This window comes from Poecilia reticulata, linkage group LG7 (assembly GCF_000633615.1).
Source record: "Poecilia reticulata strain Guanapo linkage group LG7, Guppy_female_1.0+MT, whole genome shotgun sequence".
Lineage (NCBI taxonomy): Eukaryota > Metazoa > Chordata > Actinopteri > Cyprinodontiformes > Poeciliidae > Poecilia > Poecilia reticulata.
In genome coordinates, this window is record NC_024337.1 from 26,802,542 (window position 1) to 26,815,989 (window position 13,448).

The 13,448-nt window shown below is 41.5% G+C and overlaps 1 protein-coding gene across 2 annotated transcripts in view; it reads left to right on the forward strand.

Annotated features, from left to right (window-relative positions):
* lrp1ab (low density lipoprotein receptor-related protein 1Ab) overlaps window positions 1–13,448 on the forward strand; it is an 89,567-nt gene that overhangs the window by 38,625 nt on the left and 37,494 nt on the right. For both annotated transcript variants that reach the window (XM_017305706.1, XM_008413699.2), the window contains exons 7-20: window positions 4,276–4,438; window positions 4,789–5,011; window positions 6,350–6,539; window positions 7,510–7,653; window positions 7,751–7,987; window positions 8,129–8,309; window positions 8,550–8,772; window positions 9,411–9,600; window positions 9,695–9,817; window positions 10,322–10,462; window positions 11,436–11,561; window positions 12,062–12,178; window positions 12,312–12,392; window positions 12,499–12,666. In XM_017305706.1, the coding sequence (XP_017161195.1) occupies window positions 4,276–4,438; window positions 4,789–5,011; window positions 6,350–6,539; window positions 7,510–7,653; window positions 7,751–7,987; window positions 8,129–8,309; window positions 8,550–8,772; window positions 9,411–9,600; window positions 9,695–9,817; window positions 10,322–10,462; window positions 11,436–11,561; window positions 12,062–12,178; window positions 12,312–12,392; window positions 12,499–12,666 (2,307 nt within the window). The remainder of the gene's footprint in view (window positions 1–4,275; window positions 4,439–4,788; window positions 5,012–6,349; window positions 6,540–7,509; window positions 7,654–7,750; window positions 7,988–8,128; window positions 8,310–8,549; window positions 8,773–9,410; window positions 9,601–9,694; window positions 9,818–10,321; window positions 10,463–11,435; window positions 11,562–12,061; window positions 12,179–12,311; window positions 12,393–12,498; window positions 12,667–13,448) is intronic.

Consider the following 13,448-nt stretch of genomic DNA (forward strand, 5'->3'; position numbering starts at 1 on the left):
TATAAATCTTCCACAAGCTGGACATTTTGTCCCAGCAAATTTAGTGGCAAGATAATGCATGTTTGTTTATTGTGTAATGATGGCAAGTGCAACATCTGGCCTTTAGTTCACAAACACACGCACACACACTCTCTAATCACTAACACCCACACGCACAAGCTGTCCAAAAGACACAGCTTATGACTGCTCATGTTTTCGAGAGTTAGTCATATAATGCTGACAGGAATTATGTTTGATAACAGACCAGACAAGTTTTATTTTTTATCCTCTTGGCTTACGGCGTGGATGTTACATAAGAATGAGTTCAGAAATGTAGTCAAAACATGGAGAGCAAGGGTGTGGGTTTATACACGTTCCTCTGTGAACAAACACATGGGAAGTCTCTTGAAAATTAGCCTCAGGCGTAGAACAGCCAACATGTGAAAAAACATAAAAGTGGAGACTCTGTAATACGATGGAGGTTTTGTAGGCTCATGTGAACATGAAGTTGCATAACTACTGTCTATTCGGGAAACTTCAAAGCTGGTCTCATAGTTTTAACTCTCAACCTTCTCAATACTAATTATTACCATTTTTGTTGGACCTTTTGTTGTAATTACAAATAAGGCTTACTGTAGCTACAGCCGCTAACTGTAATCAGTCAGTTTTAGTAAAAGAGAAATAAGCTTGAGATTTGAAACTAGATTTAAGAAACCATCTTTATTAAGTTATCCAAAAAGATTTTTAGTGCTGTCTTCTTTATCGTACATGTTTTTTTTTTTTTGTTTTTTTTTTTGCTTGCCATCCACTAAAGTAACAAACCTGGATGTCTGGAGACTGAACCTGAATATAACTTCTTAAACATCCACAAAGTGTTTTCCAGGGTTGAATAAGTATGGAAAAGCAAAAAAAAAATGAATTAAGTAAAAAAAAAAATAATATTAATAATAATTTGACTGTGTTTTCTATGTAATCGTCAATCCATCCATTTATTTTTAAACGTATGAGCAAAAAAAAAAAAAAAGTGGATTTGGGTCTCGTTTGCCTGCTGCTACACTGTTGCTAAAATTGATGTGACGAGTGGAGGAGCTGTGAAAGACTTCAGCAAAGTTAAAGACCCGGTAAGATGAAAGGGAGAAGGTAGTGATTTGCTATCGCTTGGCGGCTGTGTGTGAGAGCATAAGGGGTCATGAAGATGGCGCTTATATTCCCCTCTAGGGTTACGTCAGCCTGAGCCGCCTCTACATTCCTGAATCCATCTCAGGTTGTGTCCTGTCAGTGTCCAGTCGAATACTCAGACACACTCATTTAAACCCAATAACCTTTGACCCTTTGTTTTTATTACTAGCATGACTTTGAGCAGTGGAACTTTTTTCTGTCTTGTATGGTTTCTGAAAGCATGAGACAGCAGGGCAGATAAGCAGATGAGGGATCCAGATGCAGCTTTTCTCTGTCTGCATGCGATCCTCTGACCGGGAAGATAAAAAAGAACAGGAGCTAACCGTCCCATCCTTTCCACCCCTCGCACACCACTTGATAAGAGACAGATGGGGGCGATCGCAGCTGTGAACTCTGCTTTCAGTGCATTGCGTATTTTAGGAATACCGAGAGTTTTTAGGCGACACAGGTTCAGACCTTCGTTGCGTTTTTGGAGTAAAAATCCAAAACAAATCAAGTTGGTAAATTTGTCTACAGACATGTGGCTTCCTTGTCTGCATGTCAAGCTAAAAATGCATGATGTTGTCTGTCGTCTTTGTGTTGACGGCACTTTATAGACACTCCTCTGGGTTTTTGATCTGAGGAGTTCACTGCTTTCCTTGTAGAGGGCTGCGCAGATTGTAGACTTGATAAAACACAATAGACCAACTTACTTTCATCTGAAACAAGGGATTTGTTTCAGCCCCCTATCTTGAATACCTCTGGATGCTCATGAAGCTCTGACTTGCAGCAGCAGACCTTTGAAAGGTTTTTCCTTCCGCTCAATTTTATTACATTTTTTGTACGGTATTTGTAAGATTCTTATGGGAGGATGTCGGCAATTTGTGAGATTCTTTGTTTGGGGTGTAGGGTAACCATTTATAATAGAATCCTGTAGTTAAGATAGTTAAATAAAGTCTATTCACATAGTGAGACTAGAAACTAAGTTTTTAGAACGATTTTTATTCTGCTACTCCTGTAGCATTATTTCTACTCCTGCTGTCAGACCTCTCTAATCCATCAGTACATTTTTTTTCTTCAGGAGGATATTTGCCAGTTTAGGATTATTTCCTCTTAAATATCTCTCTTGACTATGCGAAACAATAACTCATCGAGCTCCAAAGCAGAGCTGCTGAGAGGTCAGGAAGTTTTTGCACAGAGTAACTGGATCATCTTGGCAAAGAGAGGATTGCAGGGGGCAAACGATAACCAGCCTCTTTTGTGTTCTTGCTTTGCTCCAATGTGGTCTCAGCAACAGTAACACGCAAAGGAAGGAGACGGCATTAAAGTAGACATACTGTGGTGCTAGCACCGAACCATGAAAAACCAAATAGGCCATGTGAGCAAAATACCTGTGCTGCCTTATAAAGCGTGATCGCTGTTGGCAATAAGAACAGCTCAGTCTGTGAAATGTTTACTCACATTAGAGGGAGTCGGGAGGTGTTGCAGACAGGATAAGAAAATGAGTTGTAAGTGTAGGGTGGCTGGAGGGAAAGGGTGGCTCATTTATTTTCCCGGCAAAGTTTCCACTTACCAGAATCTGCATGGCTTTAGACTGGCTGGCTCTCTCTGGATAAGGGGGTCTGCAGAGCTGTTGCACAACGTAGTTAGCTGCTGGGTTGCACAACTTTCTCTCCACTATGAATCTACTGACTCGCGTACCAGCGCGTCCAGCTGGCCCCCTTGTGAAGAAGCAGGGTTTTAAGAGGAGATAACCGGAGTATCACTGTCCCCTCCTCCCTCTAAGACGAGCTTTTCCATTTATTCCTTTCTGCTGTTGCTGTTGCTGTTCCCTGCTAGTAAATCCATCTGAGAGGCACACTGAAGGCACCAGAAGTCCACTCTCTGTGGTTTTCCTGTTTTCTCTCCCAACACTGTAACTTTAGGCATACTTTAACTCCCATGTTGAACTTGCATTTTGAAGCTCTTTGTATGTTTGGTAAGTGGTGTGGAGAGGTTCAGAATTGAGCCCAGATGTGTCGGCGCTCTGTTGCGTAACTTTAGGCTGCACGGTACCAGCGCAGGCATTTCTAAAAAAAAAAAAGAAAAAAAAAAGGTTTCTGACTCGCGGCAAGTTTCAGTTGATGAACTTATACTTTGCTCATCTGTGTTTCAGTAATCAGCCAGTGAGATTCAGCAAAAATCTCAATTTAAACAGGTCAAAACTCGTATGTTGTACAGAGTCGTTACACACAAATTGAAAAGATTTACTGTCATTACCTCTGTTCACCGTTGTTTTGGTAATCCCAAATTCATGTCTCGGCGTCCAGTGCATGCGACACAAGCCATTCAAATAATTAAGGGCTTAAAAATGTGCTTTAATAGGAATGTAAATAATTCAGCTTTTTTCATGATTTGCCATAATCTAAATATTTTTTTGGAGATCAGAATCGGTCAGTTTTGGTCAGCTCTGCTCTGCAGGTCGGATACTAAAAGAAAAAAGATGTTTCTATTTATTAAATGGATTAAAACTAAAAACTACCTCTGTTTTTAAAGAAATCGGCCAACATATTTTACTTTGATGCATTTGCGTTTTGAGTCAAATCTGATGGAGGTTAAGAACATGCTTCGATGATGAGTGATAATGTTGCGACTGTAAAGTCAACCTATTAATGTTGATGGATCACTGTGTGAGATGCGTATCTATCTGGAAAGACTGTGCAAAAGTGATGGTGGTGGAGCATTTGCAGTTTGATATTCTTTTTGTGTGCCATTTATTAAAAAAAAAAACCTTCACCTGAGCGTTCTTTTCCCAAATAAGCATGTGATGCTTGCCATATGTGAAATAAATCCCAGTTTTGACTCTTTTGGAGAGTACCGAGTTACGGCTCAAGCCTGCTTCCACGAGTTTCATCCCACTCTCAAACTGTAACTGTATATTTTCCATTTCCTGGAGATGGAAAAACAAGAATGCTGAGAAAACACATAAATTAGCTGCTTTTCTTTTGTGTTAGAAAGTTGTAAGGAGTCATAAACAACAGGACATTCCTGGTATTTGTTCCCAGATTTATGACTGCTTACATGACACAGTCTGTTTTTTTAAATGACAATCTTGACGCGCATTCTTCCTCTCTCTCCTTCCCTCCCTTCACTTATCAGATGTGGAGCAGATGGCAATCGACTGGCTGACTGGAAACTTCTACTTTGTCGATGACGTGGATGACCGCGTGTTTGTGTGCAACAAGAACGGCCAGACTTGTGTGACCCTGCTGGACCAAGAGCTGCATAACCCAAAGGGCATAGCCCTGGACCCGGCCATGGGGTGTGTATATTTACGCCTCAGTCCTCCTGACCTTGTATTGCCCTCTTATCCCAAGTGCTGCTTAAGCAATGCTTGGTAGGGAAATGCTGTCTTATGATCAGACAAGGTGCTGACCAAGCAGGCAGGCAGAAATCAAAGCACTTTTTTCAGACAGAATCACTTCACAGCTTCCGACTTTAGGCTTCTGGGGTTAACCAGATTGCATGAGTCACATCAGTTCACAGAGTCACATCTGATTGCATCAGTTCCTTTTTTCTTTTTTTTTCTACAAATGTTCTCTGTATACCCGTCAGGGAACTTGATTTTTTTTTTCTTCCAACCTCTGCCAACCTGCTGGTCCTCTGATGCAGGAAACTGTTCTTCACGGACTACGGCTCCACGCCCAGGGTGGAGCGTTGCGACATGGACGGCCAGAACCGCACCAAGCTGGTGGACAGCAAGATTGTCTTCCCCCACGGCATCACCCTGGACCTGGTGAACCGGCTGGTGTACTGGGCTGATGCCTACCTGGACTACATCGAAGTGGTGGACTATGAGGGCAAGAACCGACACACCATCATTCAGGGTCTGCTGGTGAGGCTATAGGGAAGAGGGTGTGGAGACCTGTTCACTGTAAAAAATATATATTCTGAACCACAGCCACAGATGCTCTCAGAACCACCACATGCAGAATATCCTTCACATCAGAAACAGTAAACATTTGCTTGACGACCATTTCAAGTTTAGAAGCAACACTATCCTCCTGTGACCTCATGCGGATCTATGCCCTTTCAACCCTTTTTATTTCTCTTTCTAATATTTCACCTTGAGTGTCAGTTTTTACAGCTAATGTCCCTCTAAGCTATTTACTCTGGAGACACTTAAATCTAACTTGCCCAGAAACAATAATCTCATTGAAAACATGATTATAGTAGTGATGGAACATTGGTTGTGTTTGTTTTTTGTCATAGATAGAGGTTCGTGATATAAACCCCAAACATCCAATATGTCAAAAAAGTATTTATTGCCCACATTAGTCGTATTGCAGGACTTTTCAAACTATTTACAAATAACAAGTCAGTTGCCCTGTATCAGATTTCACCAGCTTCTGCCTGATGAAGAAAAGCAGCCCCACCCTATGACGTTTCCAACATCTCGTTTTAGACTGGGGCTGGTATCTTCAGGGTGACGCGTAGTGTTGGCTTTTCCTCACACAAAATGTGTTTACATGTTGGCCCCAAAGTTTAGTTTTGGTCTCATCGGATCAGAGCGCCTTCCTACACCAGGTTGCTGGGTTTCTATTTCGGCTTAGACAAGAAGATGGTGCCATTCATTCCGATTTTGGATGACAGAATGAAATATGTTGCCTGATATGCTCAAAGCTTTGGAAGTTGTAACATGACCTGACCCAGCTTTAAACGTCATCACATTTCCTCTTCCAGAGGAGTTCAGGTGTTTGATGTAATAAAAACCACTGAGCCCTGTTGAAATGAAGTTGCAGGTTTTCTATAAACCTGGACCTGAAACTGGGTTAATTCATTTTCAGGAAATCAAAATCAAAACCTTCATGTTGTCTCCTGCATAAAGGGCCAAGTGTATTCTCAATGAGACTAGGGCATTAGGGATTTCAGTAGTTAGCTGTTTATAAAAATTAGTAAATCCTGCAGGTGTTAGAAACTTGGTGTTGGTACTTGAGATCTCATGCTGAAAAACTCACATTTTGAGTTGGCAAAGTTATATTTAACTTGTTTAAGATAAAAAGTGATTTAAATATAAGGTGTTAAGTAAATTAGGTTTAATTTTTCCTAATTGGTGTAGGTCTAAAATTTAAGTTGAGGGTTTTAGTTAGTCTTGAGTTTAATTGAAAGATGTAGAAACCCTCCAAACCTCACTCAGGGCTTGCGTCAACTCTGCTGTCCCACTGCCTTACAGATTGAGCACCTGTATGGACTGACTGTATTTGAGAACTACCTCTATGCAACAAATTCAGAAGAAGGCAACCTCAACCCAAAGACGAGTGTGATCCGGGTGAACCGCTTCAACAGTTCCGACTTCCAGGTGGTGACCCGTTTGGATCGGGGAGCAGCGCTGCACGTGTACCACCAGAGGCGCCAACCCCAAGGTGCGCGGCGTGGCAGAAAGTCTCGTGTCAAATTGCCAACAGCGACGCGTATCGCAAAAAGTCGTGTCGTATAAAAACACAGACACTGAAAAATGTCTTGGCATTGCTGGTGAAAATGTTTCTTGATGCATCTTTTTATTACCATAACAAAGTCTTAGACTGAGGATTTTATTTTTTCAATTCAGCCCTTAATTTGAGTACAGGGTTAATCATTTAATCAGGTCTGGAAAAAAAAATTCCATATTTGGAAACATTTTTAACAAATTTAGTAGAGGTATAATAATTGCTACTTTCAGTAATACAGTTTAAGAAAGGCTACCTTTTATTTAGCAACCCACAACTTTGTTTCTTTTTAATATAATTGTGACTAGAGACAAAGGCCCATTTCTTTTTCATACCCGGGTAACCAGGCAGGATGAAAATTAAGGTTCATCTTGCAAACATGATGAAAAGGTAGAAAAAAAAAGTTCTCCCAAGTGTATGAAGTCTTGGGATCAGAAAGACTTTGTATTACCAATATGAGGCTGACCACATACCAGTAATGCAATTAAAGTAGATTCTGTTCTAGGATTTTGTATGTAAACTTGTGAATTTAACTAAATACTGGCAGGTCTTTAACTGAAACAAAGTGCTTTAGTTAAAATATTTTGCTTGTTGTTGAGGTGCCTGGCATCATAATTTTTTATTTTTATTTTGTTTTATTACCAGGATGTTTAAAATTAAATTCTGGAGGATTTTACTTAAAAATAGAAAAAAAATATTAGTGGAACTTAAATATGCATAAATTAAAGGATCTTTATCCTTTATTAAAGAATAAAGAAATTCTTTATTGGATGTCACTGACATTTTTTTTCAATGTCAGCGACTTAAAATTACTATTTTAATCTTTTTAACACAGTTTTACCAGAGGTGCTAAATCTTTTGGAAGCACATTATCATGGCACTTTGCTTTTCTCTTGTTCCTGCTCAGTGCGCAGCCATGCTTGTGCCCTGGATCAGTTTGGAAAACCTGGAAGCTGCTCCGACATCTGTCTACTGAGCAACAGCCACAAGACACGTACCTGCCGCTGCCGCTCTGGATTCAGCCTCGGCAGTGACGGCAAGTCCTGCAAGAGTGAGCATCCTTTTCATCTTTCTTTGGAAAATTGCATACAATTTCCTCATTTTCCGTTCCATTCATTTCCTCCTAATCACTGCTTTTCCCTCTGCAGAACCAGAACACGAGTTGTTCCTGGTGTACGGTAAGGGTCGCCCTGGAATCATCCGGGGCATGGACATGAACGCCAAGGTGCCTGACGAGTACATGATTCCCATCGAGAACCTGATGAATCCCCGAGCTCTGGACTTCCACGCCGCCAGTGAATTCATCTACTTTGCAGACGCCACCAGCTACATCATTGGCCGACAGAAGATTGACGGCACAGAGAGAGACACCATTCTAAAGGATGGTAACGCTCCACGACTTTACCTTCTCAGAGGATTCTGAAGCTATTTCTAATTTTGTGACTTTTAAATTCTTCTGATATGCCATCCTTTGGCGTGTCATTGCATGTCTCAATTAATTCTGTCACTTGTCTTGCTTATCTCAGGTATTCACACAGTAGAGGGGATAGCAGTCGACTGGATAGGAGGAAATCTCTACTGGACCGATGATGGACCTAAGAAGAGTATCAGTGTTGCCAGGTTGGAGAAGGCTTCGCAAACTCGCCGGACTCTCATTGAGGGAAAAATGAGCCATCCGCGGGCTATTGTCGTGGACCCACAACATGGGTAAGACCATCAGGGGCTTCCTAGTTGTCATAAAAGGTGCAGATGTTATTTATGGGTGCATGAGCAGCATGTGGTTCACAATCTTGAGACACAATGCAGACACTAATCTGTGTGTTTGTGTGTAGCAGGCAGCCTGTGTTCAACAGATCTCTGTACAGCTCTCTATCAGAGATTGTGACGTATCAAAGCTGTGCAAGAAGCACTTCCGATCTCACTTGCAATGCGTTTCCTGCTCTCCAGGTGGATGTACTGGACTGACTGGGAGGAGGATCCCACAGAGAGCAACAGAGGGAAAATTAAGAAAGCTTGGATGGACGGCTCACATCACCAAGTCTTCCTGACCAGCAAGACGGTGTTGTGGCCCAACGGCCTGAGTCTGGACATTCCCCAGGGCATCCTGTACTGGGTGGATGCTTACTATGACAGAATCGAGATGGTTTTCCTCAACACCACAGAGAGAAAGGTTTGGGAATGTTCTCACAATAAGCCATGTTCACCGTGCCGTGGTGTTATCATCAACAGCAAAAAGAAATGATGGCTATCTAAAATAATTAGAAACATGGAAACTTTTAAACCACTTATAGCATCTATAGGGCTATTTCTGAGTATTGTGATGACAACCAATTACAAGTATTTCAAATGTTCCAGACTCTTTTCTTCCTTTCCACTTATGGAAATATCCCCGTCACTCTTCCTGGTCATCAGGATCTCAGGCACCAAAGTAAACAGCCAGTGTGGTCAAACAGGATATTGCACTTTTTACTGCCTTGCATGCAAAATTTGCATATCAATAATACACAAATGTTGCTTCCAGGCGTTCTGTTGTGGTTGTGGTATTGCCGACATGAATATTAAGGTGATGATATGTAGTGAAACACTCTTTACACTCTGTTTGTGAGAAGCAAGCTTTCTTGAAATCCTTTAAATTTCTCTTGTGCAATTGTTCTTCGGCCTCTTCGATAGACTTCAGCTGCTTTATGACTTATTTTTTGACTTATATTCAAGTTGCTTTCACTACTGCAGACGTACTTCATAAAGTTGCCGGTCCGTGCTCGTTTTTCTCTTAATGTGAAGAAGTGATTTGCCTCTCTGATTTAACAGGTCGTCTATGAGGGCCAGGAGCTTAACCATGCATTCGGCCTGTGCCACCATGGAAAGTTTCTGTTCTGGAACGAGTACCGCGGCGGGAGCATCTACAAGCTGGACCAGGAAACCAAAACCGTCACTTTGCTTCGCAACGAGAGGCCTCCTATATTTGAGATCAGAGTGTACGACGCTCACCTACAGCAGGGTACGTCGCGCTTTCAAACTTTAATTTGAGCGTGTTTAAATGACGCGGTAACGTTTTTTCTTTGTTTGTTTGTTTTGTTTTTCTTTCCATGCAGGCACCAATAAATGCAGAATAAACAATGGCGGCTGCAGCAGTCTGTGCCTCGCCATTCCTCACGGCAGGTCCTGCGGCTGCGCCGACGATCAGATCCTTGACGTCGACAATGTCACCTGCAAAGGTACTTAGCTGCTTCCCTGCACAATGAATTTTTCTTAGGGCTGGCTTGCTTGTGGCAGCTGTGGAAAATTTATTAATCAGCGGGATTTGAGGTTAGGAATTCCTGGCTGCCTTTTTTTTTGGTTTTGCAAGTTCGACTTTTCCAAGTATTTTTCTGGAAGTATTACACACATTCACCACAGTCAGACACATGTACTTCCTCTTCAAAGTGTCTCAAAGATCAAATTAATGCGTATCAATCACTTTTTTTGTGATGTAATTAAGGATAACGACACTTTAACTACATAACATGTAAAAGGAATCGTTTTTCCAGCACACAAAAAAAACAATAAAGTAGTTGGTGCACACTTGGCTTTAAAGAAACGCACACAAGGGATAATATCTGCAAAATGTTTAAAACCGGTCTTAAATTTCAGAGATAAAAAAGTCTTTGTTTCGTTTTAGTGCTCACTTCATGTCTTTGTGAATTATCTGTGTCCCGCTTCCACCCTGATCTCATCTCCAGCCAACCCCTCCTACGTTCCCCCGCCCCAGTGCCAGCCGGGAGAGTTCGCCTGCAAGAACAACCGCTGCATCCAAGAGCGCTGGAAATGTGACGGGGACAACGATTGTCTGGACAACAGCGATGAGGCCCCTGACCTCTGCCGTAAGCGCGTGGCACCGCATCATAGTCATGGATACAAAGCAACACACGGATAAACAGAATTACGTTTAATGGCTCCGGCTAACACAGACTGACAGAGCACGTAACAAAGTTTCCAGGATTTGTCTCTTTCCATGCAGGGTGACGTGTTTTTTTTTTGTTTTCTTTTTTAAGGCGCCAACTTTTGTCCTCATTAGCTGAGTCCAACAAGAAAGAGCTCATAATCATCCTGGATCTTTTCCTTGCTATCTGTTTAAGAACAGGGTTCAGTCTGGGAAAGTGTGGGGAAAAAAATGTTTGATTTGATTTCAGGTCTGGAGAAGTTAAGAAAAAGAAAAGGGTTTGGTTTGGAAATTGCATTTCCAGATTTTATTCCCTTTCCATTGTCTGAATGTTCTGTCCTTCCTTTTTTTTGTAATTTCTTTCTTGCTTTTGTTCTTGCTGGCATCACACCGCCTTTCTTTCCTTGTATCATTCATACCGTCCTTTCTTGTCATCATTTCTCTTTTTATCTCTTTCTGCCCTTTCCTTGTTTGCTTTATTTGCTAGTTTTCTTCCTTGTTCTTTGTTACTTATCTCCATCCTTTACTCATTTTGGCTTGTTATACCTAATTACTTTGATTTCTTGCTCTTTTCCTCCCTTCCTTTCCTTCTGTTCCTTCTTGTTTCCTCTCCTGTGTCATATATCTCTTTCTTCTCTGCATATTTTTTTCTTCTTTGTCTGTCCTTCCTTGTCTCTTCTCCCTCCGTTGTGTGATTCCTTCAAAGCATCTTTATTTTCTTTAAATTTTTCCTCTTCCCTTCTTTCCTTTCACAGACTCTTAAAATAAAGTCTTTGTACTGTAAATTTATGCAATTTTTATTATTTTATGGACTAAACAGTATATATAATCAATGATTAATTCTATATGCCTGAAAATAAATTACGTTGCTCAGAGAGAATTTAAAGTTTTCTTTTGTGTATTTCTACCTCCAGACCAGCACACCTGCCCTGCAGACAGATTCAAATGCCAGAACAACCGCTGCATCCCGCTGCGGTGGCTTTGCGATGGCGACAACGACTGCGGCAACGATGAAGACGAATCCAACACCACCTGCTCTGGTACTTACAAGATGTACATACGTATATAGTTGAATATATTTTTTACATTTGGATTTTGTATGAAATTTTTAACCGGATTAAAAGTTTTACCCTTTAAAAAAATACATGTCCCATCTTTTTCTGCAAAAAAATAAAAAATGTTGCTTTAAATATTATTTATGACAATATTCTATCAGCATAAATTATAGCAAATCCCACCCTTCTCATGTTGGTGAGCCAGATTTACATATATACAGTACATGTGAGTACATCTCACTTAGAGTATTATTAAAATGTTCAAAAGGTGAAGTTGTGTCTTGTTTATAGATTTATTGTGATAAATTTCAAGTGTTCACTTCTGTTCATTTTTGTGATTATGGCTTGTGTCTAATAACAAAAAATTGTTTGGAATATTGCAAAAGTGGGGAAGATTTAAGACATTAAAGTTGTCCAGAAGATCGTCATTGACAGTACAGTAAAAGAGAATCTGTGATAAATGTTTTTAATTTTTTTCTTGCCAGCTCGCACTTGCCCACCAAACCAGTTCCTCTGTACCAGTTCGCGCTGCATCCCCATCTCCTGGACATGTGACCTGGACGATGACTGTGGAGATCGCTCAGATGAGCCAGATTCCTGTGGTGAGTTCTCGCTGCAACTTTTCTTTTTTGTTTGTTTGTTTGTTTGTTTGTTTGTTTGTTTGTTTTGCTCGACCATTTAACGTTTTATAATAACACAAGACGCATTTTATGTCTTCTCTGTCTCTCCTCACAGCCTATCCAACGTGCTTCCCTCTCACCCAGTTTACCTGCGCTAACGGCCGCTGCATAAATATCAACTGGCGCTGTGATAACGGTGACGAGCTTTGTCCTTCAACTCCCATATAAAGCTTAAAAACGGCACTACGAGTAATAAAAAATAAATAAATAAATAAACCCCCCTGTGCCTGATTTTTCTGCAGACAATGACTGCGGGGACAACAGCGATGAAGCCGGCTGCAGCCACTCTTGCTCCAGTGTGCAGTTTAAATGCAACAGTGGCCGCTGCATCCCAGAGTACTGGACCTGTGATGGCGACAACGACTGCGGAGACTACAGTGACGAGACTCATGCCAACTGCACCATCCGGGGTAAGGAGTTGCACCAGCACGCCCTGAAAAAGCTTTATCTTTTCGTCGTCTCCACTCCTTAAAAGTGTTTGCTGATAAACGGGATGTTTGGCCCATAGCCGATTAAAGCTCTAATCTCGCGGCGCTCTGTTTACTCATTGCTTTGTGCTTCAAAGATGAGATCTTTGTCCTCCTTTTGCTCTTTCCTGCGTTTGTCATGCTTCTCCCAGCTTGCCATCTTCTGCTTACCAACCACCAAAAGAACCGTCCTGTTGCTCTGTTCAGGATGTGATAAACCTTCGCGGTTAAACAACAGTTAAACTCTTTCACGGTCCCCTGCAGACTTCACAGATGTTATGACTACTGCAGAGATAGGACTTGCATGTTTACAGCTTGGTGGCTGCGCAGCTTCAGTTTAACGGAGTGAGGCGGCAACGCAGCACTGATGCTCTCTTCCCTCTGCCGTTGGTGCGCCCACAAACATGAGCTTCTGTGCGCTGCGCTGTGCGCACCGTTTGATCCGTGCAGCGATGCGGCTCACTGCTGTCAAGTCCCAGCATGCAGAAATGAGGCTCAGCAAGACCTGCTGCTCTAATATGCAATCTGTGCTCTGCTCTGCGTGTGTCTGCGGGATTTTGGTGCCTATTAGAAAATGATAAGGGCAATAATAAAGCTGCTTCCATCTGTACGTTGTTGTTCTTCACAGTTTTAGTTTTCTTTCTTAGTTTATATGGGATGGTCACTAAAGGTGATTGGACAATGTGCCTTTTCTTTCCCTCTTGTGCTTCTTATCTGCTTTTGCA